Raw genomic sequence first — 22,703 nt, 5'->3', positions numbered from 1 at the left:
AAGCGCGTCCTGGAGTCACGTTACCTCTTTGCCGCCTGCACCAGAAACTTCATCCCAGGGGTGAATGTTCCCTTACGACTAAGTACACCGATTTCCGCCTCTCGAGCGCAGTGGAGATATAAAATCACGTCCGAGAGCTATCGAATCGACAATACCCATACAAGCTTTGGGCTCAGTGTCGGACGAATCACAGCGAAGCCAGCACAAATCTGATATTGACTGGCTCCGAGAAGAAACCGCCTGGAAAATTGATTCTACATCATGGACGGGCCCCAGGATGATCTCAAGTGGTTCGGCGAAGGTTTCGATGGCTTTCCCAAAAAACTGCCCGACGATGTTGTCGAATACATGGTCTTCATCATCGATTCCAGGCTATCGGACATTCAAACAAGGGAACGATTACAAGCTTTCCAGCGCGCTCTAAATGCATTAGAGAGGAAGTTCCTCAAAGAGTACATATGGCAGCGTGACTCTCTCAAGCTCGATCTAGTTCGCGAAGAACACCGGTGGCTGCTCAAAGGGCGGTCGAACTATGGCGATAGTGTGGCAGACGAGTGGCTGATTGTCTACCTTTTACGTGAACTAAGCAAAGAGTTCAAGGACGCATGGATACGCATATATGACAGCGATGGAGAGTTCCTCTTGATCGAAGCGGCAAATGCGCTGCCGAAATGGCTGAACCCTGAGGTTGCCGAGAACAGAGTCTGGACCAACAGTCATCGCCTACTCATCATACCACTCGGGAAAGAAGAGGAGCCTGGTCCTTTGACGCAAGCACAAGCTATTCAAATCATCGACGCTACACCAGCACGACCACAGCAGTACATCAAAGTTGAAAAGGAAGCTTTTCATCGCCTGGCTGGATATCCGGCTGCCATCTCGGAGAATCAACATCATGCGACTCTTCCTCTGCCAAGGAAGGTTGCGCATATCCTGCATAGCAACCCGTCGTATATTGCCCCAGTAGTCGAAGCGTTCTATCTTCGAGATCCCATCTCCATCCGACTCATTCAACCCGAAAAGTCCAAAACCCCGCTGACGTTCCCACCAGAAGACTTTGTAGACGTTAGCGTGCGTTTCACTAAAGTTCTTTACGCTCAGCTTCTCGGTCAGCATTGGGAACCGCCCGCGCCATGGGACACAGCACTGGAGCAGCTCGTCAAGTCTGGTAGACCAACCGAGAAGGCAGAGATTGGGATCAAGATTACAGCAGGCATGCAGATGCTTCTGTCGCACTCCTTGTATGCGTCCCGCAAACCGATGCGTGAGATTGCGCTTCTACTAGAAGACGTAGAGAACGGTGACGACACACTTCCTAGCAACGCCGAAATCGCCGGTTGGCCCAAGCGTGAAGACGACGAAGGGTGGCTCAATATTGACTTCTCCGAGTTTGAGAAGGAGCTCGAAGGCAAAGGAAGCGGCGCGAAAGACGCGTTCGGTGACAAGAATGCGGAGGAGAATTTGAAGAAGATGGTCGCACGCTTCAATGACTTCCTGGCCGACAACGAAGCAGGCGCTGAGGGTGCTGATGGCGTTCTGGACCCCATGGATGTCGATAATGACTCTGAAGCTGGCAGCAGAGGATGGGAAGACCCGGAAGATAGTGATTCGCCAGCCGAGAACGAAACCAAGAGCAAGGGCAAGAGCAAGGCGAAGGCCAGGAATAGCGAAGATGAGGATGACACGGATGAAGAAGACGACGCAGAAGCCGACGCGGAGTATGCCGAATACGAACAAGCCTTCGAAAAGTACATGATGCTACCCGCGGCGGAGAAAGCCATTCTCACAGAGGAAGCTCGCGCACTAGCGCTCGAACAAGACGCTGAGAAGGAAGAAGACGAAGAGATCCAGAAGCTCTCCGAGATGATGGAAGCTGAACTTTTCAGCCATGGCGCACTAAACGTCAACCCCAAATCGGAACATAAGCCCGGAACGGGTCTCTTGTCTGATAGCAAAGGCAAGGGCAAAGGGAAGCTTCAGGAGGTCGCTGAAGAAGATGAGGAGGATGAAGATGACGATCTTCTAGACGAAGACTACAACCTCGCTGATAACATGCTAAAAGCGTTCAAGGGACAGGCTGGCATGGCGGGCCCTGCAGGCAACATGATGAGGGCGATGGGTGTGCAGTTTCCACAGGACGCTGATGATGAGATCAAAGGGAATAGTAGTAAGGGTAAAGGGTTGTGAGATGTTTAGCACGTCAAAGTATCTAGTCTAACAACACCCACACCACCCACCCTATGTCTCTTCCTCCATCCACTCATACTTATCTCTGCCCACTGCCACTTCCAGTGCTTCCGTCTCCACTTTGACCCCATTCTCCCTCAACGTACCGTTGCGCATACTTACTAATCGCCTGTATATTGGCGAACTCTCAGCGACCAACTTCCTTCTTCTGTTTATTACCTCCGTTTGACTCTTCCCTTGTATCTTCAACATCTGCGCAAGCTCTTTGTCCTCTTTACCCTCTACATACAAACGCAGAATCGCTTCGTCATCTTCCGGAGTGAAGTGACAAAGCTTTTTGCGCCGCTGTAGATCGATGACATCCTGCGGTACTCTTTTCATAACCTTGAGGGCTTGCCATCGAGATTGGATCGCTTCGACCGGGACGTTCATCTCGCGAGAGATAGCCTTGGGCTTCTGCAGGCGGCGGTGTCCATCGATCACCGCGGCATCGAGCTCGGGAGTCCAGTTTATGCTGGCGCTCACGTCTCTTTGTCGGATCATGGCGTAACGATGCTGAGTAGCATGTGCGGTACGGTGTAGGACCTGCGCTGCTTGTTCATAAGTCATTGTCTCTATCTCAATGAGACGGATGAGTTGGCTTTCCTCATCGTAGTTCCATCGACGCTTCTCGGCCGGGGCTTTCCGGGGACAGGGTTCGCTGGGGTATAGGGCGTCCATGATGAATCAAACTTGAAGGTCGTCCTTTGAGTGTTAACGAGTTGAGTAAGCCGGTTTTGTGAGTGTTAGTAACATTATGTGGGCATAGTAGCTGAGTATATATCTAGAGAGGAAAGTGGCGGGAAGTGTCACCTGTAACATGCGTTAGGCACCAGAAGGTGATCACAGCTTGAATATGAATTCACTTCTATCGAATACGATCCTGTGCCCTTGCAAGAGTACATGGGCAAGTATTGTATAGCTCGTAGAGGCAGTCCCAGTCTGGTGTAGCCCCCTGCTAGGTAGCGATCAAAGTCATGAAACCGAGTGAATGAGAATATTCCTGATGGGAAATAGCTCGTTCTAGTAGTGCGATTGGCTTTTTCACAATAAATGCAAAGCAAAAAGGTCCTAATGAGGTCGGAAATGGATGAGTTGAATCGAAACTTATCGCACTGTTGACCATGGGATCTAAGAAGACCCAGGAAGAATGGTGCGGCCACCCGCCAGAAGCACTGGATGCTCATATGACCTGTGAAAAGTTCAATACCAATATCACTGGCTCCGCATCCTGCAAAAGCCATTCACACATCCCGATACAATGCAAAGATCTTGGTTGTAGCCAACCTGCTCATGTACTGCCCATGCTCGCTAATCGAACACCATAAACTCCTCCATGAACTTGTCTGCCTCCTCGTCAGTTGGATTCGTCCTCTCCTTCTCGTGAAGATAGACCGAGTGCACTGCCTGCTTAAACCACCGACCAAGGTTATACCTCACTTCCTCTTCATCACATTGACTGAGCCACCCAGGCGTGTGGTACAGGGCTGTTGCCGTCTTGCGGCAGCTATTTTGCACAGCCCGCAGGACTTGACCGTGAACCTTCCACCTTCTGTCGTCACCGTAGACAGCGATCCCATATTCTCCAATATGCTCCTTCGTAAGCGATGCCCACTCGGCCGCGAGGTAAGGTCCAACAACGCTGCGGGGAACGAAGCCGCTTTGCTCCATAAATACGCCGGAGGAGGGATGTGGTAGTTCGAGACAGATGTAATAGTAGTCGCCGTACTCGTACGTAATGCCGATTCTGTTCAAGTCTACGGTGTTGGGGTTGAAGGTAAAGAAGCTGTCTCGGAAGTAGCACGAAGGACCATAGTTGGGAGCGGGCTGGTCACTACCGGACGCCGGTAGAGTGACGGTAGAATCGCTGACCTTTTTCGCAATCTGGCGCGCTTCAGTGCCGGTCACCAGGCTGTCTGATCGTGCTTTGAATTTGGAAGCGTCCGGAGGAGATTTGACCGCGTCAGATGCGTTGTGACGAGGACGCCGTCTGGTGATACTGTATGGATATGCGTCGACGTTGATCTTGAGTACCGAGATAATGTTAGATGCTTCCGTTACTGTAGATAGCGAAGCGCCGTAATCGCGTTCCGCCATATTGTAGGTAATATGCTGTCAGTCCGAGGTGGAAGAAGGAAAAGGAATTTGAAACGAAAGGTAGAATCGCAAAGATTGAAGTCGCGTTTGTGACAATAGTAGATCCTTGTGGCGACGCGAGCGAGCCACTTTAGGTGACGTAGAGTTCGCACAGCATCTCGCAACTTCAATTCAGCTTTTTGACGTCTTTCGGTTTCTTTTTTGGCTTTGCAGTAATCGTTCGAGGCTCGTCGACAATATTTCAGCGCAGTGCTACAGGGAGTGGATGCCCGCCCATGTATGGCTCCAGGCACTACGAGCGTCCAACCATGGAACAGAAAAGTCGCATTGTGGGTCACTCGCAAAGTGAAAACTAGACCGATGTAAGTCCAGGTGAGAGTAAGCGGGTAAAGGTCTTACGGATATAGCGTACGCGACCTCCGAGAACTTGTGACCTTCGCTAGACATCCACCTCACTGTCAGTCCTGACATCCAGCGTATCCACCCCGCTTCTCTCTAGCTCAACCACGATGTCCAACTCAGAGTCTCTACTAGACATCGAGGCGGTCCACAGAAGCGTCGGACTGATCACGCCCTCCTCCGCTCCGCGACCCATACCCACTGCGATTATCGCTGATCAAGGCGCCTACTGTAATGTAACCTGCACAAAATACATTCGAGACACAGACTGACGTCATAACCCAACATCTAGACGTGATCTGCTTCGAGCCCGACAATGCCGGCGTCGTGACAACCCCACCGCTCTCTGCAAGAAAAGACTTCGTCGCCGCCAACTATCCAGACCTCGTTCAAGCTTGGAACAGGAAGAAAAAAGATGACTGGGAAGAAGCGTTGCGGATGAAGCAGAGGATTACCGACTACGCGGTCTTTTTCCGGGGTAGGCAGCGCGCTGGAGTATTGGCAAGACGCGATGCGGGAGTAGCATGCGATCAAAAGTTGCTCCCGGGGATGAAGCGCCATTTCGGTGAGTTGCGACCCTGTGCAACACACGCTCGCGAGCGGGGTGCCTTCCTGGTCTGCAATGGCTGTCGTGTCGCGCATCATGCGCAGGTAGAGCGAGACTTCGAGCGAAATCTCCTGATGACGGAAGGAGCGCGCGTGCCAGTGTGCGGGTTCTGCGCGAGGAGGTCGATCCTGGATCTGGGCGAGGGACACCGAGGTTGTGTATGCGATCAAGACTGGCAGTGTTTTCGGTGTCGAGAGGACTTTCTCAGAAAACTCGCAAAAGCAAGGCAGCGGTCGCACGTGGAGGGAAAGTGTGGGAAATGCGATAGTGTGGATGACGTCGTGGAGCATGTGAAAGTATGTCTCCTCTGTCAGGGAGTGAACGTGTATAGCAAGCATGTGTAAAGAAGGTTGAGATGAGACAAGAGCGGACATTTTGGAATCACTTTCGAGAGCTTCATGGAGAGAACAGATAGCTGTTACTTTTAAGATGCCTACTTTGCCTAGAACAACGAAAGGGTAATAGCAGCATAGACGAAGTTGAACCAAATTCACGACGCTCTTTTTCCGCGGAACCTCAGTACCGTGGCGTGAGTTTGACATCTAGCTTCCCCACATTGATGGTAAAGCAGTCCCGGGTCTTGTTTTCGATCGTGCTGCCATCTTCACCCTCGGCAAAAGAGATCTCGAATGATCGAACAAGGTTGGCAGTGACACTGCGCAGTTCCATCATGGCTAGCTTCTGTCCAATACAGTTGTACGGTCCAATGGAGAAAGGCAGATAGGCACGTTTGTCGATGACAGCACCAGGTCGTTCGCCGGTCCATCGCTCTGGCATGAAGGATAGCGGCTCTTCAAAGTATCGTGGATCGCGTTGCAGGCTGTAGAACGGCATCCAAACGTTGATCTTGCCGGGTATGTATGTGCCGTTGGGTAGGATTATTCCTTCGGGTGGTGTCTCGCGCTGCGCTCCGGAGGGTGTCTAAATATGTTAATGATGTCAATGAGGGCCTCCTAAGGAGTATACTCACAGCAGGATGAAGGCGCAAAGTCTCGTTGATTACCCCGTCCAGGTAAGCACACTCGGTGACGTCTTCAACATCAAGATGCCCCTTGTTCGTTTCGATTTCATCAATGGCAGTGCGAAGCTTGGCCTGGGTCTCGAGATTCTTGCACAATTCACACAAGAGAAATGATAAAGTTGCAGCCACGGTATCGCTGATGATTGTGTCAGTATTCGGGACTTTATCTGGGGGTTGCAACAGGACCAAGTGCAATGCCGTATCTAGGCAGAACCTCGTATCGCCCGGCATCAAGTCCTGCATGGAGATTGCTTACCTGCCAGCTATGATCAGAAGCCGCGAATCAGAATTCATTTCGGGCGTTATCCGGTCGTCATTTGGGTCCAATAGAGAAGAGAAAACGTCCTTCTCTTTGGGTGTATTCTGGCATTCGTGAGCAAACTTCGTTGAGACGGAGGTCATGACCATGATATGCGTACCTTCTTCCGCTCTTCGAGAACCTTTGCACTCCAGGCTATATGCTCAAAAAGGGGTCCAGAACCGACGGGCGTCAGTGCTATGAGCCGCATAGCCCAAGATATGTGTGCAAAGATGCTTATGGGCGCCTGGCTTTCGTGTAATAGCTTGATGACAGGGTCTTCTTCGCCCTTTTCCACCATATCAAAGCTGCGGTTGAAGCCAACATCTCCCATGACGTCAAAGCTGTAGAAGTTGACCCAGTCGGTAATTCGCACTGAAGATCGCGTAGCTTGTTCCTTGAGCTTGGACATGAGAGCAAGAGCATGGCGGTTCAAGCGAGGCTCATATTCGCGGAGAGCATTCGCGTTGAATGCACGATCCCACATCTTGCGCCTCTGTCGATGTTCATCTTTGTTAGTTGTGAAATGAAGAGAACGCCCTGCTACTTGGGAAATACTGTCATATATAGTGTTCTTCTTGCACTTCGAAGTTGCTCCGTGGATCAGAGGAACGGCGTCAGCGCAGTAGACCGTGACTTCTACATTTGGACAGGCAAAGTCAGTGTCTGTGCCACTTACACATTCATTGTCTTGGGCTCACCTCTAGGACCAGTACGAATGACGTCTTCTCCGTACTGTCGGGGTAAAGAGTCGAGCCATGAGAAATACTGGAAGTTGGTCGAAAGTACCCCGACCGAGATACCGTATAACTTTGAGAATCGGGCGAGGAAGGGGCCAGGAAACTTCGCATTGTCAGCAAATACTACTTGATCAACGTCAACGAAGCGCTTGCCTTCCGCAAGCGATGGAAGAATCCCCTATGCAGTAATATGCTGGCAACTAAGATGGCGAAATAGAATGTTGCCGTCCTTGCCGCAAGCTGCATTGCGACACCAGGAGATTTGGTGGGCGCATCAGCAACATATTCGAGAGTCGCAATGCCTCCAAATGCGACAGTCCAGACTCCAATGACTGTGTGAAAGGTATTATCCCAGTCGGTTCGGTGAAGAGCATGGTGAGTTGCCAACGCTAGTGTCGCGACCAGCACCTTGCTGTGCGCAAGCTCGATGATACCGTACGACATGGTAGCCGGTGGACAAGGTGAGAAAGGATCTCGGGAGATGTTGGAACAATGAAGGGGTTGCTCAGACCATGATGAGGACCTCAAGAATGGAAGGCTGGACCCTGGAAAGCTGAACATTTGGACGGACCGTACGAGTGAAACGCACGATCTTGGTAATTCGTGTTAGCACGCGCGGCTGAGAGCTACAGGTAAGTTTTGACCAAAGCTGAGAAAGCACAGCATTTTAACAATCGGCATTGTACTGCGGCGTAGTTGATTGAGCAAACATCGCCTCTATCATGCTGTGCCTCCTATGCCCAGGTCTGAGGTGGATATTTTGGAATGCGCCTGCGGATCGTCAGCTTGCAGGGGTTACGTTGTACCAAGCGGGGCACTAACCTAACTGAGGACACTTGGCACGAGCTCCTTGCTTGACAATCGCGTCGCTGCACGATCTTTCTTTTCAGAACTCTACGAATCTCCAATTACATGCCGAGGTCTCAGCCCCGAGGTACATCCTGTGGTGTCACAATGCGCTTATGAAGCCACCACGACGTGAAACTATTCTCCTAACAGAACCTTGCTGATAAGACCTAGTCTAAAGACATCCTGAAGCCATGAATGTCTCTCGGACCTGTCGTTGCCAAGCGGTCGTCAAGTCTTCCTCGCTCGATCGAACCCTGTCATCTTCTGACTCGCAATCGCTGTTGAACAGTTCTATTCTGGAAAATTCACGGCTGACGGATATGCCATCCTGCACGGCGACTCGGTAGTGCACTTGGAAGTCAAGCCTGGAATCGACGCATGAGCCTGATCCATCCGCTAGCTTGCTTCGTGGTTCTGCAAGCATGTGGCGCCGCATGTGAGATATTGTATCTGCCACTCTTCGCAGCCGCGGACGATCAAATTTCCAATGTACGTTGAGGTGTTCGAGCGTTTCCACTTTCAACAACGGTTCGATCCAGGAAGCGACCCACGGTCTTGGCCCAACGGTCATCTGTGCTTCCCACAACAAACACTCTTCCGCCGAAGAAGGCGCAGTGTCATAGCGCTGATGAGAACTGCTGATCATTAAACGAAGCCTCCGTAACCCCATACGCGTGGTGGACAAGAGAGTACAGAGGTCCGTGAAGTGGTTATAAGCGAATTGCAGCACAAGCGAGTCTGTTGACCTGCGAAGAACGGGATAATGAGCTCCGATGGTGCCTCTCATATTGCTCGCTTCCACTAAAGCAAGCTCCATGGAGGAAATAAGCTTGAGGGATTCGGGAGGCCTGTCGCACAAGAACGCGAAAGCGGTCGGTATGCTGAGGCTCTCCGTAAAGCTGAAGATATTCTGTCCATAAAAGACCTTTCTAGCTTCGTGATAGATCTGCCGGCATGTTTGCAGCAACCGAATTTCGATGTGGTTGGAGGACGTGTCTGATGGAATTGCAAGTTGATATGTCATTCGGATGTTCGTAGGCCCATCCCTTGAGTCGTACTCCGCGGAGGTCAGACCAATGTCGAAGCGAGGTGTCAGCCAGATCCGTCGGTGGGCGCGTAGACGTCTCAACGGGTAAGCTTTCTCGAGCCCACGGGTACTGCGGCAAGCTGGGGCTTCCGATAGGACGGCTGCGCTTTGAACGGGAATCACATCGCATACGAGAACGTAACCATAAATAAGATCTCGAAGCTCCCGCGGAAGTTTAAGAAGTCGCGAAGACATGGTGGCACAGATCAGGGGTTCACTGCGCAGCCGTTGAGGATAAAGGCGTGTCAAGTCGATTAGGGGAGATGTGATGACGCCGTTCGTTCCGAGAAAGGCTAGATCAATTGACCGCGCACCTGGACAGGGGCCGAGGTCGGACTATCCCCCGCCCCTCTCCTCACGCGCCATACGACCACCTTACACAAGAAAGAAACTAAACAGGTGCACTGGCGTCTACAGTAAAGTAATAGCTGGAGGAAACAAGACCTGAAGGCAGTGTACCTAGGTACACTTCAAAGAGATGCGTGTTGAAATCTTCCTTTGCACGAAGCTCATTCTGTCAGCTCCAGTTCCCTTCTATTAATACCAGATGACGAGTATAGACTGGGTTCATGTTCACAGAAGGAAAAGTCAAGGAGTGAAGACATAGCTAAGGATGTGACAGTCAAACTGGCTATAAGCTGTATATACAAGAATCTTATCGATCGTCACTTCAGTTTTCCCTCCACTCTGTCACCACCATTCCCAGCCTTGCGATACTCGTTTGCTTCCTGGTCTCCACCAAGTGTTAAACACTTTACAAGTTGGCAGCAATGAAGCTACGGAGAGTAGCCTGGCCAATGTTGGCGTACACACCAGGGGCGTTGGGGGCAGCGCAGCCATCACCCCAAGAAACGGCACCGAGGAGGACCTTGGTGGACTTGTTGACGATAGGACCGCCGGAGTCACCCTGGCAAGAGTCCTTTCCACCCTGAGAGAAACCAGCGCAGAACATCTGGGTGGTAACAGCCGAGGTTCCGTAAGAGGACTGGCAGGAGCTGCGAGAGATGACAGGAACGTCGACCTTGAGAAGGTTGACGGGGAGCGACTGGCCGCCGGAAGAGGTAGTACCCCTAATCTGAAAGTTAGCTATGTGTTTCGGATAGACTCTGCACGGATAAGAATGACAAAACTTACCAGCCAGCAACGGTGAGGGTGGTTCCAGCAGCAGGGTCAGATCCGGACGCGGGGAGCGTAGCGTACGACACGGTGGAGCTAGTAGGAATGGAGGTGGACAGCTTCATGATGGCGATATCACCGTTGTAGGTGCTCGCGACGTAGCCAGGGTTGACCTTGATGGAGGAAACACGGGCAACAACACCGCCGGAGGTACGGCTCTGGATTCATGTGTTAGCCTAAACAAATCTCGTGATCAAGGTGGAAACTTACGTTGGAACCAGCGCGAACTGAGAGGCTGGAGGCAGTCTGGCCAACAGCGCAGTGAGCAGCAGTGAGAATGGTGTTGGCGTTCAGAAGGGTGCCACCGCAGAAGTGGGAACCAGAGCGCTGGAGGGAGACGATGAAGGGGAATTCACCCGCGCTGGCGGTTGTTCCACCGACAATGTCCTCCTGGCTGCCGTTCTCCCAGTCGGGGATCTCAGTGGGATCCTGAGGGATGGCTGCGGAGAGTACCACCGCTGGGATGGCGAGGACGGTGAGGAGATCTTTGATCTGCATCTTGAAGGAGGTTGGCCGGAAAGCTGGAGTGGGACTGAAGCTGGAAGCGAAAGACTGCTGGTTCTCTGATGAGGACTGGCCTGAGAATGAGAGGAAGACAGCCTCCTATTTGTACTCGACTGGTCACTCTCTAGTCTTGCGACTTCGATATGGTGGTATACACCAACCTTGCCACATTGTTGTCGTGTGGTCCAGGTGTGCCAAAGGTCCCAAGACCGCTAGAACAGGGGATATTCGATGCTCCTTCTGCATGTAGAAGGAGAAAAGTAGTGTACAGCGGTGATTGGTACTGTTGCAGTTATAAGTTCCTTCTACAGCCTAGCATCCTTCATGCAGCCATCCGTCGATGTGGTGCTTATCTACTGCATGACTATCGATACCCCGGAGAACCCGCGCTCGTCGCCAAACGGGAAGCTGTTTCAGCACACTATCGTACAACTGGTTCTGCATAGTAGTGTCTCCGGCCCTAGGGGGTATTGTGCCCAGTTCGGCCGGCAGTGGCTGGTTTCACGTGCCAACGTCGGTGAACGCCAGGTGCCATCGAGATGGAGGGAAAAGAAATTTGGGAAACATAGGCGGAAGGCCAGTCAGGTGCTGCTGTGGCAGTACAAATCTCCAGCCTCTAGGCTGAGACTACGCCGGTGCCGGTGCCGGGTGATCTGCCTTATGGCGTTACACGGATGAAGATCCTAGGTGAAGACCTACATAGCACCTATAATTGGCTCATCCGGTGGGAGATCGATGATTGCGATAAGATCTAGCAGTTGCGACTACAAATGACGAGTGGCCTGCAGCGTCCGGCGGTCTCCCCCATGGACTCGTTGCCAAGCCTTACCAAGCTTCCGTTTATATTGCAGTCGTGGGCGCGATATGCGAGATAGCAAATGGTTGGTGTGGGAGCATCGTCTCCCTGTGAGGCCTGTCTCGAAGAGGCAGTTACTGGTGAGGGTGGGGCTTGGCATGCGGCCCGGCCCCTGCACATTCCCTCCGAAACACTCCGCCCTACCTGCTGCGATCGCCACAACACCTGAATCATCTCGTATGGACGCGGACTTCGCGACCTAATCAGACGGAAGAGACCTGTTAACAGTAGGTGGCAAGAACTTTGCCCCCACTGCGTCATTTATCATGGACAGGTATGAGCGAGGTGTGTCCGCCCTGGTATGCGAGAAGTACAGGTTAGCGAAGGCTGGAGCAAGCACCTCACCTCTCGCGCCTTCTTGAAACGATATCTTGCAAACTCGCAAAGCCTACGCTTCTCGCAACACCGTACATGCATACAGTGATGTCTGCCTAGGTGATGAAGGGATGATGTGCTGCGTGCTGCAAGGTAGTGCTTCGCCGCGCGATAGGTGGAGATGCCACGAGTTAATTCAGGCACATGTATAGCACAGCTGTGGGAGCTCTCAAGACCTTTTGGCTTCACATTGAATTTGTTCGCTTATCACATGTCAAACTAATGAACACATCAAACCACTTTCTGCCAGCCACTACGCACCCTCAGACACTCACTGCAGTCTCTCAAGCCGAACATCGACATACTTTACTGTTTCAGAGAGCCCTTCCTAGTCCTCATCCTTACCTCGGCATCTTCCAGCAGTCCGCGATAGTCCTCCGGGCCATAGCTACTCACGCACTCTCTTGCACCTCCACCCTTCCTCCGCTCCTGCATACCCAAATCTCTTAGCAGTGTGTCAAGGTAAGGCATCGTATCAAAGACAAGGTCGGGTAGCGTATGCCCGTAGCTCATCGCGCCGCGGAGGACGCAGTACTGCGTGTTCCGATATGTCTCCTCAAGTGCCTTAGTTGATGATGTGGGCAGAGACAAGGTACCGTCGAAATAGGCAGTGATCCAGAGACTCTGGATGTATGCGCACGGGAAGGTAAAAAGACAGTGGGCTGCACCTGCGAAGGCAATATTGCGTTCTTTCATCGCTTTTGGTGGGACCATGAAACGATGTAGGCGGTACGGTTGGGCGTTTGAAGAAGGCTGTTCAGCATAACGAAGGGAGGGATCAGGATGATGTATACGGCTCGAATCTCTCTCCTTCAGGTAAGGGTACTCAGTGTACAGAGCTTCCTCTGACTTTCGTATAAGCGCCGTCTCTTCCTGCGTGAGTGCAAGTGTACTGGGCAAGCCCAAATGCTTCTCCAGCTCTTGAGGTTCGAAGCGGAAGGTGTATCCCTTTTGCCAGCCTGTTGCACAAACGACTGCGTCGGCCTCTAGCACCTTCCCTGACTTAAGTACAACCTGTCGCTCTCCGTACAGGCTTTCAATCTCGTCAACGATGACTTTGACCTTTCCTTCCTTGACCAGATCGAAGAAGCTATCAGGGTAATTGTGAATCGATAGCGCATTGCCGACTTCGAAAGCGCCTCTCCAAGGCCGCAACTTCTTCGTCTCAGGGTGTTTGTCCAACCCATTCAGTGCAATCGCATCTTCGCCAAGTATGTTCCAGAAAGCACCCACTATCTTCCTGCCGAGCCACGTGCGATGGAAAAAGGAGCGGAGCCAGCCTTCGATCCCCGTCGTGGGCGCCCACGGACAAGGAGACATGAAGCCAAAGAAACGTGTATGTACCAATTTCTCCAGCCACATTCCCAATGGTGTGACATGACTAGGGGCCATCCATACCGGGCCGTTGCCATCAGGGCGAATGAGTAAGGTCGCTGTAGCCGATGGTTGGCTAGCGCATGCGTACGCTACATCCCACGCTGACTTTCCAGATCCCACAACGACGGTATGCTTGCTGGGTTTCGCAATGACTTCGTGATGTTCCGGGAAGTCTGCAGCATGGATGACCAATGATTTGAAGTTTGTCGATGTTTGATAATCCGGTAACAGCGGCTTATTCGTGGTACCGACTGCGATGACCAGTTTCTTCGCTTGGATCCGGGTGCCCTTCTTATTCAACGGAGAAGCTGCGCAATGCAAAACCCATCCCTCCCCATCTTCATCCCTCTCGATGATCTCAACAGTCGTTCGCCCCCTGAAGAATTGCTCTACATCGGCCCATTTCATGAAAGCACAAAGGTAGTCGAACATCTTCGCGGCAGGAATGTGTTCTCCCCTCTTCACCATAAACTTCTCTTCATCCATAGGGAAATCAGGGTGTTCGTACATGCCCCACAGATTGTTGGTCCGGAGACCGGGAAACACACGGTTCGGTGCCCATGGTCCGCCGATGGATGGCGCAGAGTCGAGAATGAGTATTTTGGCTGAAGGGTACAGGTGGTGGTATGTGTGAGCAGTTGTGAGGCCGTAGATGCCTGCACCTATGATCACGAGATCCGCTTCTTCCATTGTACGGACGTGAGAACCACTCGTGGGCTGGAGGAACTCGCGATTGAGTGATGTGTAGTTGTATAGACGGAGCTCTAGGCATCGAGAGTAGAAGAAATCGCGGCACGTATAGTGGACTCCATTCTTCCTATTGGTTCCGACAGGGTGAGATGGAGCAACGGGAGGCCCTATGTTTTCGATGCGGTAAAACAAGCGAGATCTGGTTCATCCATGTCATACTTGCAGTAGCAGCTACCGAGGTGCGATTGCGACAAGTAAAAGGCTTGTCGGATTCAAGCGTTTATTGGAAGCCATAGCCTGTCCATTTATATGTTAGAGCCTCGTTCATGCTACAGCTGTGGTCTTTTCTGAACCCTCCGCCCTCTCATCAACGCTTGCATTATAATGTAGTATTAGATCACATCAGAGCAGATGAACCCGTCGAAAAGAATGAGATCAGGCAGGGCCTTCACAGTTTAGCCTTCACAGAGCCAACCCCAGCCTTGACTTGCACAGCTCCAGCCGAATCGGTATCCACCATGGCTACAACCCCCTCGGAAGCGGTTTGGTCTGGCTTCAGCACGATCTCCTGACAGTCTTCGTTGCCTACTTCATTCGCAAACTGTACGACCACAAAGTCGATCGGCCGGTCCCCAATCACAATCATCGGCGCATGCCAGGTCCCAGCCCCGTATGTCACTGCTTGACTGCCGTTTGCAACAAAGGCGCGAAGGTTCTTGAGGTCTGGCAAGCCAGGTCCCTTGGGTCGCGCTGAGGGGTGCAGCCGTGAGAACTGGCTCTGGGTAGGCACAGTCTCGTTCGAGTACGGGCTCGGCCTCGCGCGCGCGAAGATATCCATGACACTCCTTTTACGTTCGATGTGGGGTGTAGGATATGGCGGCGCTCTGCCTGTGTGCCTTCTCGACGCGCTTGCCGGCAGTGTTGGAGCCACTATGACAAGATACTGTGTGTGCCGTTCCTGCTGCGACAAGCCCATAGGTATGAATGTCTGCGTGGTGAACGGATGTCTCTCGAGAATGGTAACGTCCAATAGCTGCCTTTGGAAGTCCCCGCATCCTTCCTCGTCCTCATCTAGGTCCAGGTCTCCCCACGAGCTAGGCATGCTTATGCTCGGCTCGTGTGGCCGGAGGTTCCGCGGCGAGCAAACAAACATGTTCATTACTGCCTTGGCAGATTTCTTGCTCGGCGCAAGGCTGTACAAGTTGGACATGTGTGTGACATCGAGGTACTTGGTGGCTGAGCCCTGATTGGCGGCGACGGCGTCCGGCGGTGGTACGCGTTGCGGGATAGGCAGCTTCGCGGACGGTGATGTGGTCGGGTTCTCGATGACAGCGCCGAACTGCGCGAAAGCAGTTGGAGTCAGAAGCTCCATCGGTATGCGAATCGAGGGGGCGGGCATCGAGGTCGGCATCTTCGCGGCACGGCGTCCAAAGGGACGTGGACGGAAGCTACGATGGGTCTGTGGAGTTGGGGGAGCTCGGGAGCTTATGGCGCTACCGGCGCGATAACGATAGACATGGAGTTCGCCGTTGGTATATCACGAACGATTGACCCTACGCAATGTTTGTACAAAATACGGGATCTCCTAGTATCTAAGCAGATAGAGGGAGTATGAAATAATACATCAGTCCCTGGCACTCGAAACGACGCCGACGATGCATTCTCGATTCGCGGCTCTTGCTAGGGAAAGCTGGCCGCAGATCATTCAATCTCGAATCCTTCTGTGCAGGCGGCACAAGATCGGTCTAGACTCGGTGACGTCGATGCAGTCAGAAAATGTATTCAGAAGAGGAGTTTCGAGCGCCAATGCGTGCACAGCCGCATCATTCACTCTGCTGCTCCCTCCATCATGTGCTGGCGAGGCTGATGTCACAGTCCCAACGCCAGCGGCCCGCATTTTCCCCGAGCACTAGCGCGCATGCCCACGGATTTCTTTCTCGACGGCCGCCATCGCCTTCACTACGCTGTCACACGGTCACCCTTCAATTCCCTGACGCGTGTTCCTCCTTCCCTCCACGATCCACCCGTTGCCGCTGCGTGCGCCCAAAGTCTGCCCTTGGCCTATAAAGTCCCGGAACTACGTCACACTCGAATCCATACCCACACCCCGACGTGTTCCTGTCTTAGCCTTACTCATCGCCAACCCACAAAACCGAGCTCAGCAGTGAGCCAGACTTCGCGACCACCAGCACCTTGCCCCACGCCCACTTGTACAACTTCCTGTGACTTTTACTAGTTATCATGGCTGTTCCCACACAGTTGGCTTGTACGCACCCTCCGCACAGTCGGGGTGAGACACGCTAACAAGACTCGCAGACCGCTCCGCCAAGGGCATCGGGATCTTCAACGCTGCTCCAGTGTATGAGGCTCTTCCAGGATTCGTACGGTAAGTGTCTGGACTACACAACAAGTTCTCGCGCACATCCACGTCTCGTTCTCACGCTGACTTGCACAACAGACCCGAAGGCAACCTTCGCTGCTGCTGCTACTCGCCCGATAGCAAGTACTTCGCATGGGCAACACCTGAACAGGTTTCGGTGATTGACGCCTCAGTCGGCAACGTCATTACCACACTCCCCACACCGAACGTCTACGAGCTCGGCTTCTCCCCGCTCGGCACATACCTCATCACATGGCAGCGCCCGTCCAAGGACGAAGACGGGAACGCGGCGAAGAACCTCCGGGTCTGGAAGACGCTCTCCGACGAAGCTGAAGATGACGGATCACGGGCAGTCATCGGCGAATACGTTCAGAAGAACCAGAGTGGCTGGAACTTGCAGTACACGTCCGACGAGAAGTACTGTGCGCGCGTTGTAACAAACGAGGTGCAGTTCTTCCAGTCGAGCGATTTGCGCAACCCTTGGAACAAGCTCCGCGTGGAGGGAGTGACCGACATGGCGCTCGCCCCAGGCAAGAACCATTCAGTTGCCGTTTTTGTTCCGGAGCGCAAGGGTATGCCCGCTGCTGTCAAGGTCTTCCAAGTCCCTCAATTCACCCAGCCGGTATCCCAGAAGACTTTCTTCAAGGGCGACAAGGTCCAGCTGAAGTGGAACGATCTCGGTACCAGCTTGATTGTCCTAGCCCAAACCGAGGTCGACAAGACGAACAAGAGCTACTACGGCGAGACCAACATGTACATTCTTAGCGCCAACGGCACCTTCGATTCGCGTATTCAGCTCGACAAGGAGGGTCCTATTCACGACGTCTCCTGGTCGCCAAACTCGAAGGAGTTCGGTGTCACCTATGGCTACATGCCCGCAAAGACTACCATCTTCAACCAGCGCGCGGTCGCACAACACAGCTTCGACCTAGGCCCACGCAACACTATCCTTTTCAGTCCACACGGTCGCTTCGTCATCGTCGCCGGTTTTGGTAATCTAGCTGGAGATATGGACATCTACGATCTTGAGAAGAACTTCGCCAAAGTCTGCCACGTCAAGACCTCCAACTCGACCTATTGCGCGTGGAGTCCGGATGGGCAGCACATTCTTACGGCAACTACTAGCCCGCGTCTTCGTGTTGACAACGGCGTTCGCATCTACCACGTCAGCGGCGGCCTTATGTACAACGAGGACATGGCCGAACTCTACCACGTCGTCTGGCGCCCTCAGCCGACCTCGATGTACCCTTTGACCGACCCCTTGACCAACGTACCGGCCCCGCATCCGTCTGCGCTCGCCTACCTCAGCACCCAGAAGACACCGTCCAAGCCTGCGGGTGCCTACCGTCCCCCTGGAGCGCGTGGAACCGCTACACCCCTACACTTTAAGCGTGAAGATGAAGGAGGCGCAGCCTATGCCAACACTGGTATCTCGTCCACGAACGTTGGCTTCGCCAATGGATTTGGCAAGCCGCGCCGTCGTGAGGTACCAGGAGCGGAAGCCGCTGAGACACTTCCACCGGGTGCTGCCCCCGGCGGCGGTGTTAGTCTTACCGGCGCTCAAGATGGCGATGGAGAGCTCTCGAAGGCGGCTTTGAAGAACAAGAAGAAGCGCGAGGCCAAGAAGGCCCGCGAGGCTGCTGACAAGGCTGCTGGACTCGGCGCTGACGGTGCCAATGCACCCAACGGAGCTGGACGTAGCCCGGAACGTCGCCAGCGCAGTCGCAGCAAGAGCGGATACGAGCAGCAAGGACGAAGCGCCAGCCAGCACCGCAACTTTGGCAACAGCCCAAACCGTCAAGCCCGTCCGGACGGTAACCAGCGCCAGAACCCTGCGCAGCAACGTCAGCAAGCTCCAGCTCAGGCCCAGGCCCCTCCTCCGATCCAGACCGAGAGCCAGGGTCCTCCCCCTGACCTCACCGTTACCAGCCCTGGTGATGGCGGCAACCCTCAGGACAAGAAGATCAGGGGCTTGCTGAAGAAGATGCGCGCCATCGACGAGCTGAAGATGCGTCAAGCCGGCGGAGAGAAACTAGAGGACACCCAGGTCAAGAAGATCAGCACCGAGAAGCAGATCAAGAAGGAACTAGACGCCTTGGGCTATAGCGGTTAGAAAACACTGTAGATGTATGTGAGTCCCTCGAGACCTAAGCATCACAACATGTAGCACGTTACGAGATGAACAACTGAGTCATATACTGTTCTCTGCATTCATTCATGGTCTCGTGATTAGGCTTATGGCCCTGCATGATAGTACCCTAATGTCCAGATATCTTCCTCCACGCCGGGCTGTCGTTCATGGACATATGATGAAGGTCGTACTGAAGGATAGGCACAAGATACGTGTTGCCTCTAGTGGGAGGCATGTCCGCCCTGGGTGCCTAACTCGGACGCAAGTTCACTGCCCTTCTTGAATGTGCCATCTGGGTTACGGCCTGGCTCGCTGCTGTTCGATGTGGAGTCCGTAGCACCGTGGGAAGCATGGCCACCTTGAGCGCCTAGCTCCTTTGCGAGGTCTGAGCCCTTGGTGAAGGTACCGTCAGGGTTACGGTCAGCATTGCCGCTGCTGCCGGTGGACGTGGCCTTCACAAAAGGTCAGTCACTGCACATTAGAGTGAGGGTATCCGGCACAACTTACGTCGCTGTTGCCAGAGCCGTGAGAGGCATGGCCACCCTTGGCGGCAATCTCACTGAGCTTGTCCTTGGGGAGGTTGGCAAAGTTGGAAGGGTTGGAAGAAGCCATTGTCGTTGATGTTGTTTGAAAGACGTCTGATTGAGAGTTGTAGTTGAGAAGATGGGTCAGATTGGTTGTAGGATGAGAAAAGAAGCAAAGACGAAGTAGGTCTGTTTATATCCCCCTCACCTGTATGCGCTCCTGTTTGCTTCCCCTAGGCAACACGTCACAAATGCGGGCAGCACGCCTGCAGGTGAGCCTGCATCAGGCTTCAGTCTCCACCTCGAGGCATGTTAGTGTCGATCAAACGTCCGCTCACGTCTGATTTGCCGGAAAAACGGTCATCTTGATGGGGAAGCCACTGCAGCCTGCTTGCATCCTTGTGCCATGCTGCGGACTGTGTCAGGGCAGGGTGTGATGTCATGTCACGTGATTTAAACGCGTCGCGCGTACTCACGTGTTGCTGTGCCACGCGGCGGCCAATCAACGGGCTCGGGCGGAAATGACAGGTCGTGTCCGACGTCACGTCCCCGACGCGAATCTCTGGGGCTGGGAGCATGCTTGCAATCGTCGCGATACTCTTACGACTCGTCATAGTTTCCTTGCTATTATCTTCGTTGCTCCACGCTTCTCCACTGACCCCATATTCTACATCGATTGACAGTGCCACCATGAGCCTAAAGCGCAAAGCAGCGGCAGCGGCCACGGACGCGTCCAAGAAGCCCAAGCAGAATGGCAGCATTACCGCATTCTTTGGAGCCCCGAAACCCAACCCCAATGCGCCGCCCAAACAATCTGCTGCAGCTGCAAAGTTCGATAGAGAGGCATGGATCGCCAAACTCACAGACGAGCAGAAAGAGCTGCTGCAACTTGAGCTCGACACCCTACACGAGAGCTGGCTGCCGCATGTCAAGGACGTGCTGCTGACTCCACAATTCCTCGAATTGAAAAGGTTCCTGAAGAAGGAGTTGGATAGTGGAAAGACTGTATACCCGCCGATGAAGGACGTGTACTCCTGGTACGGTTTCCCATATATTCCGGGTGCCAGCTTGAGTAACGAAGACTAATACTGGTCAGGTCGCGACACACACCCCTCAACACCGTCAAGGTCGTCATCACAGGCCAAGATCCATACCACGGCCCCAACCAAGCCCACGGCCTCTGCTTCTCCATCCGTCCACCGAACCCTGCGCCGCCTTCGCTCATGAACATCTACAAAGCCCTCGAGAAGGAATACCCAGACTACAAGCGACCCCCGAACAAGGGTGGTCTTCTGACTCCATGGGCTGATCGTGGTGTTCTGCTCATCAATACCTGCTTGACTGTGCGTCGCGGCGAAGCGAACTCACACTCGGGCAAGGGCTGGGAGCTGCTCATGCAGAAGGTCATCGATACGGTGGCCAAGGTGCGGACGAACGGTGTCGTCTTTCTGGCCTGGGGCAGTCCGGCGCAGCAGAGGACTAAGGGCATCCCGGTGGACAAGCATCTTGTGCTGAAGAGCGTACATCCTAGCCCACTAAGTGCGGCGAGAGGCTTCGTAAGTACCGCGTCCCGACATGCCATGATCCGAGTGCTAACCACATGTAGTTTGACAATGGTCATTTCAGGAAGTGCAACGAATGGCTGGAGCAGCGTTATGGCAAAGATGGTGGCATTGATTGGGACTTGAATGTTGATGCTGAAAAGACTGAGTTGTAGTCGTATATTGTTCCAGTCCAGCCTTTCGGAGTGCCGAAGGCTACAATGAGAAGCTGAAGTTACTAGGTGCTAACCGTGGGTGGATTTAAGGTATGCATTGCGCTAAATGTAGTACATTAGTAACAAGTAGAGGTGCGTTCTATGTATACATTATTCTAGTAATTAGACGTAAAAACATCGAAAAAGAACTAACGTCTTCCAGCCCCTGCTACATCAGAACGCCATACTTCTCCTGGAGTCTCCGCATAACCATCCAGTGAACTAGATCGCGCGCCGCAGTTGCATCTTCCAAGCTATCATGACCTTTATTGCCTTTGGTCTGAATGTCCGTGTCCAGGTATTTCTTCAGCAGTGTCTTCAACGCCAGATCACCCGTGCCCTTTTTCTTCTTCTTCTTTGGCTCACCCTCAGTAGGGTTGGTCGAGTCGCCTATTGTCTGGGCATCGGTCGATGGGCTGAGCATGCTACTCGTCGCTAGTCCTGTGACCTCCAGAAGGCACTCCTCCACCCTTCTTGCCGCCTCTTCACTAAGCTCTTTTTCTCTGGCTTCGATTGCCTTCTTCTCCTGAATGATCCTGTGCTCTACGACGTAAGAGTCTACCACCTTTGTGTGTATCCACTTCAGTGCCTTGAGGTCATTATGAACGCTATGTCCGACGAGAATAGTGTCTGGACCGACGAATTTCCACAGCAGTTTTCTCGCCCCAACCTAGAATTAGTGTACGAAGTCAGTACATGTTTTTCTTCAGCTTGCTTACGGAGTGACTTGCCTTCCCCTTCAGCGTGGTCTTCTCTCTGACAGCTTCATTCATTTGATCCCAAGTAACGCCTGACCACTTTGTGTTGAGATGTTGCATTGGTTGATCAGGCTTGACAAGGTTGTTGATGAGCACTTCGCCGGTCAAGTAATCGATGGCGCTCAGGCGAATGAGTTCAGAATCGCCGCTCCGAGCTGTTCCCATCTTCAGAATGGGAGTGAAATGTCAGTATGTTTTACACAAATTCTGTAGCGCTAGAACATACCTCGCAATCGATCGCTACGGCAAATTTGGCGTTCATCCTGCGGTCCGCATCCCAATGACGGAAAGATGGAGTCGGTTGGAATTGATGTAGGCGTTCGAGCTCACCTGGTCGATATTCGCGTATCCTGTGCTTGTCGGAAGTCCTACATGGCTGGGCCTCCGAGACGTGCTTTCCGCAACACAACCAGCACTAACAAGATTAGTTGGGTTAGGCAAAGTAGGGCCAGACTGCGCTCACTTTTGTAGCACGGTCAACTGGTGCCGAGTGGTAGTGACACTCTATTGTGCAATACTGAAATCCAGAGGTACCGTTCTCGTATGGTACGATCATACTTGGCAATGTCTTGTAGGGGGGGTCCGGTGGATGTGAGAGAAGTTGTTGACTACGGCGCGTTATGGCTTGTTGCAGGCCCTTGCTAAGCTGTTGGATAGCTACCAGGAGTTTAGCAATACTCTCAGAATCAATGTGCATTATCCAGGCACTGAGCATGTACTTACTTTGATTGCATTTACTGCATCTTCGTTTCAGATGAATCTCCTCGTCTGTCAACTGTGCAAAGTTGTAGCCATGTTTTCGCAGAGCATGTGTGGGTTCTAGCAGGCTTAGAAACTCTCGGATGTAGTAAT

At 52.9% G+C, this 22,703-nt stretch overlaps 11 protein-coding genes across 11 annotated transcripts; 3 read left to right on the top strand and 8 right to left on the bottom strand.

Moving 5' to 3' along the window:
• Positions 1–261: 261 nt before the first annotated feature.
• Positions 262–2,187, top strand: J4E93_000644 (uncharacterized protein; the record flags this gene model as incomplete). Its single annotated transcript, XM_049338603.1, has 1 exon — positions 262–2,187. One exon carries the CDS (start codon positions 262–264, stop codon positions 2,185–2,187), a length of 1,926 nt encoding a protein of 641 aa, XP_049204488.1.
• Positions 2,188–2,238: 51 nt separating this feature from the next.
• J4E93_000643 (uncharacterized protein) lies at positions 2,239–2,907 on the bottom strand (the record flags this gene model as incomplete). The annotated part of the gene is made up of 1 exon (XM_049338602.1): positions 2,239–2,907. One exon carries the CDS (start codon positions 2,905–2,907, stop codon positions 2,239–2,241), a length of 669 nt encoding a protein of 222 aa, XP_049204487.1.
• A 630-nt stretch (positions 2,908–3,537) lies between these two features.
• J4E93_000642 (uncharacterized protein) lies at positions 3,538–4,323 on the bottom strand (the record flags this gene model as incomplete). Its single annotated transcript, XM_049338601.1, has 1 exon — positions 3,538–4,323. The coding sequence occupies one exon, from the start codon at positions 4,321–4,323 to the stop codon at positions 3,538–3,540; it is 786 nt and encodes a 261-aa protein (XP_049204486.1).
• Positions 4,324–5,845: 1,522 nt separating this feature from the next.
• Positions 5,846–7,135, bottom strand: J4E93_000641 (uncharacterized protein; the record flags this gene model as incomplete). The annotated part of the gene is made up of 3 exons (XM_049338600.1): positions 5,846–6,250; positions 6,300–6,422; positions 6,770–7,135. 3 exons carry the CDS (start codon positions 7,133–7,135, stop codon positions 5,846–5,848), a joined length of 894 nt encoding a protein of 297 aa, XP_049204485.1.
• Positions 7,136–10,078: 2,943 nt separating this feature from the next.
• Positions 10,079–10,998, bottom strand: J4E93_000640 (uncharacterized protein; the record flags this gene model as incomplete). The annotated part of the gene is made up of 3 exons (XM_049338599.1): positions 10,079–10,394; positions 10,459–10,658; positions 10,711–10,998. 3 exons carry the CDS (start codon positions 10,996–10,998, stop codon positions 10,079–10,081), a joined length of 804 nt encoding a protein of 267 aa, XP_049204484.1.
• A 1,543-nt stretch (positions 10,999–12,541) lies between these two features.
• On the bottom strand, positions 12,542–14,682 carry J4E93_000639 (uncharacterized protein; the record flags this gene model as incomplete). Its single annotated transcript, XM_049338598.1, has 2 exons — positions 12,542–14,501; positions 14,675–14,682. 2 exons carry the CDS (start codon positions 14,680–14,682, stop codon positions 12,542–12,544), a joined length of 1,968 nt encoding a protein of 655 aa, XP_049204483.1.
• A 68-nt stretch (positions 14,683–14,750) lies between these two features.
• J4E93_000638 (uncharacterized protein) lies at positions 14,751–15,674 on the bottom strand (the record flags this gene model as incomplete). The annotated part of the gene is made up of 1 exon (XM_049338597.1): positions 14,751–15,674. The coding sequence occupies one exon, from the start codon at positions 15,672–15,674 to the stop codon at positions 14,751–14,753; it is 924 nt and encodes a 307-aa protein (XP_049204482.1).
• An 869-nt stretch (positions 15,675–16,543) lies between these two features.
• Positions 16,544–18,795, top strand: J4E93_000637 (uncharacterized protein; the record flags this gene model as incomplete). The annotated part of the gene is made up of 3 exons (XM_049338596.1): positions 16,544–16,568; positions 16,619–16,688; positions 16,761–18,795. The coding sequence occupies 3 exons, from the start codon at positions 16,544–16,546 to the stop codon at positions 18,793–18,795; spliced, it is 2,130 nt and encodes a 709-aa protein (XP_049204481.1).
• A 239-nt stretch (positions 18,796–19,034) lies between these two features.
• Positions 19,035–19,425, bottom strand: J4E93_000636 (uncharacterized protein; the record flags this gene model as incomplete). Its single annotated transcript, XM_049338595.1, has 2 exons — positions 19,035–19,265; positions 19,321–19,425. 2 exons carry the CDS (start codon positions 19,423–19,425, stop codon positions 19,035–19,037), a joined length of 336 nt encoding a protein of 111 aa, XP_049204480.1.
• Positions 19,426–20,027: 602 nt separating this feature from the next.
• J4E93_000635 (uncharacterized protein) lies at positions 20,028–21,054 on the top strand (the record flags this gene model as incomplete). The annotated part of the gene is made up of 3 exons (XM_049338594.1): positions 20,028–20,374; positions 20,434–20,893; positions 20,944–21,054. The coding sequence occupies 3 exons, from the start codon at positions 20,028–20,030 to the stop codon at positions 21,052–21,054; spliced, it is 918 nt and encodes a 305-aa protein (XP_049204479.1).
• A 208-nt stretch (positions 21,055–21,262) lies between these two features.
• On the bottom strand, positions 21,263–22,016 carry J4E93_000634 (uncharacterized protein; the record flags this gene model as incomplete). Its single annotated transcript, XM_049338593.1, has 2 exons — positions 21,263–21,763; positions 21,813–22,016. The coding sequence occupies 2 exons, from the start codon at positions 22,014–22,016 to the stop codon at positions 21,263–21,265; spliced, it is 705 nt and encodes a 234-aa protein (XP_049204478.1).
• Positions 22,017–22,703: the final 687 nt, after the last annotated feature.

Source organism: Alternaria ventricosa, assembly GCF_023758065.1.
Source record: "Alternaria ventricosa strain BMP 2768 chromosome Unknown scaffold_1, whole genome shotgun sequence".
NCBI classification, from domain to species: domain Eukaryota; kingdom Fungi; phylum Ascomycota; class Dothideomycetes; order Pleosporales; family Pleosporaceae; genus Alternaria; species Alternaria ventricosa.
Note: the sequence above shows the minus strand (reverse complement) of the source record. Positions and strands in the feature narration are given on the sequence as shown.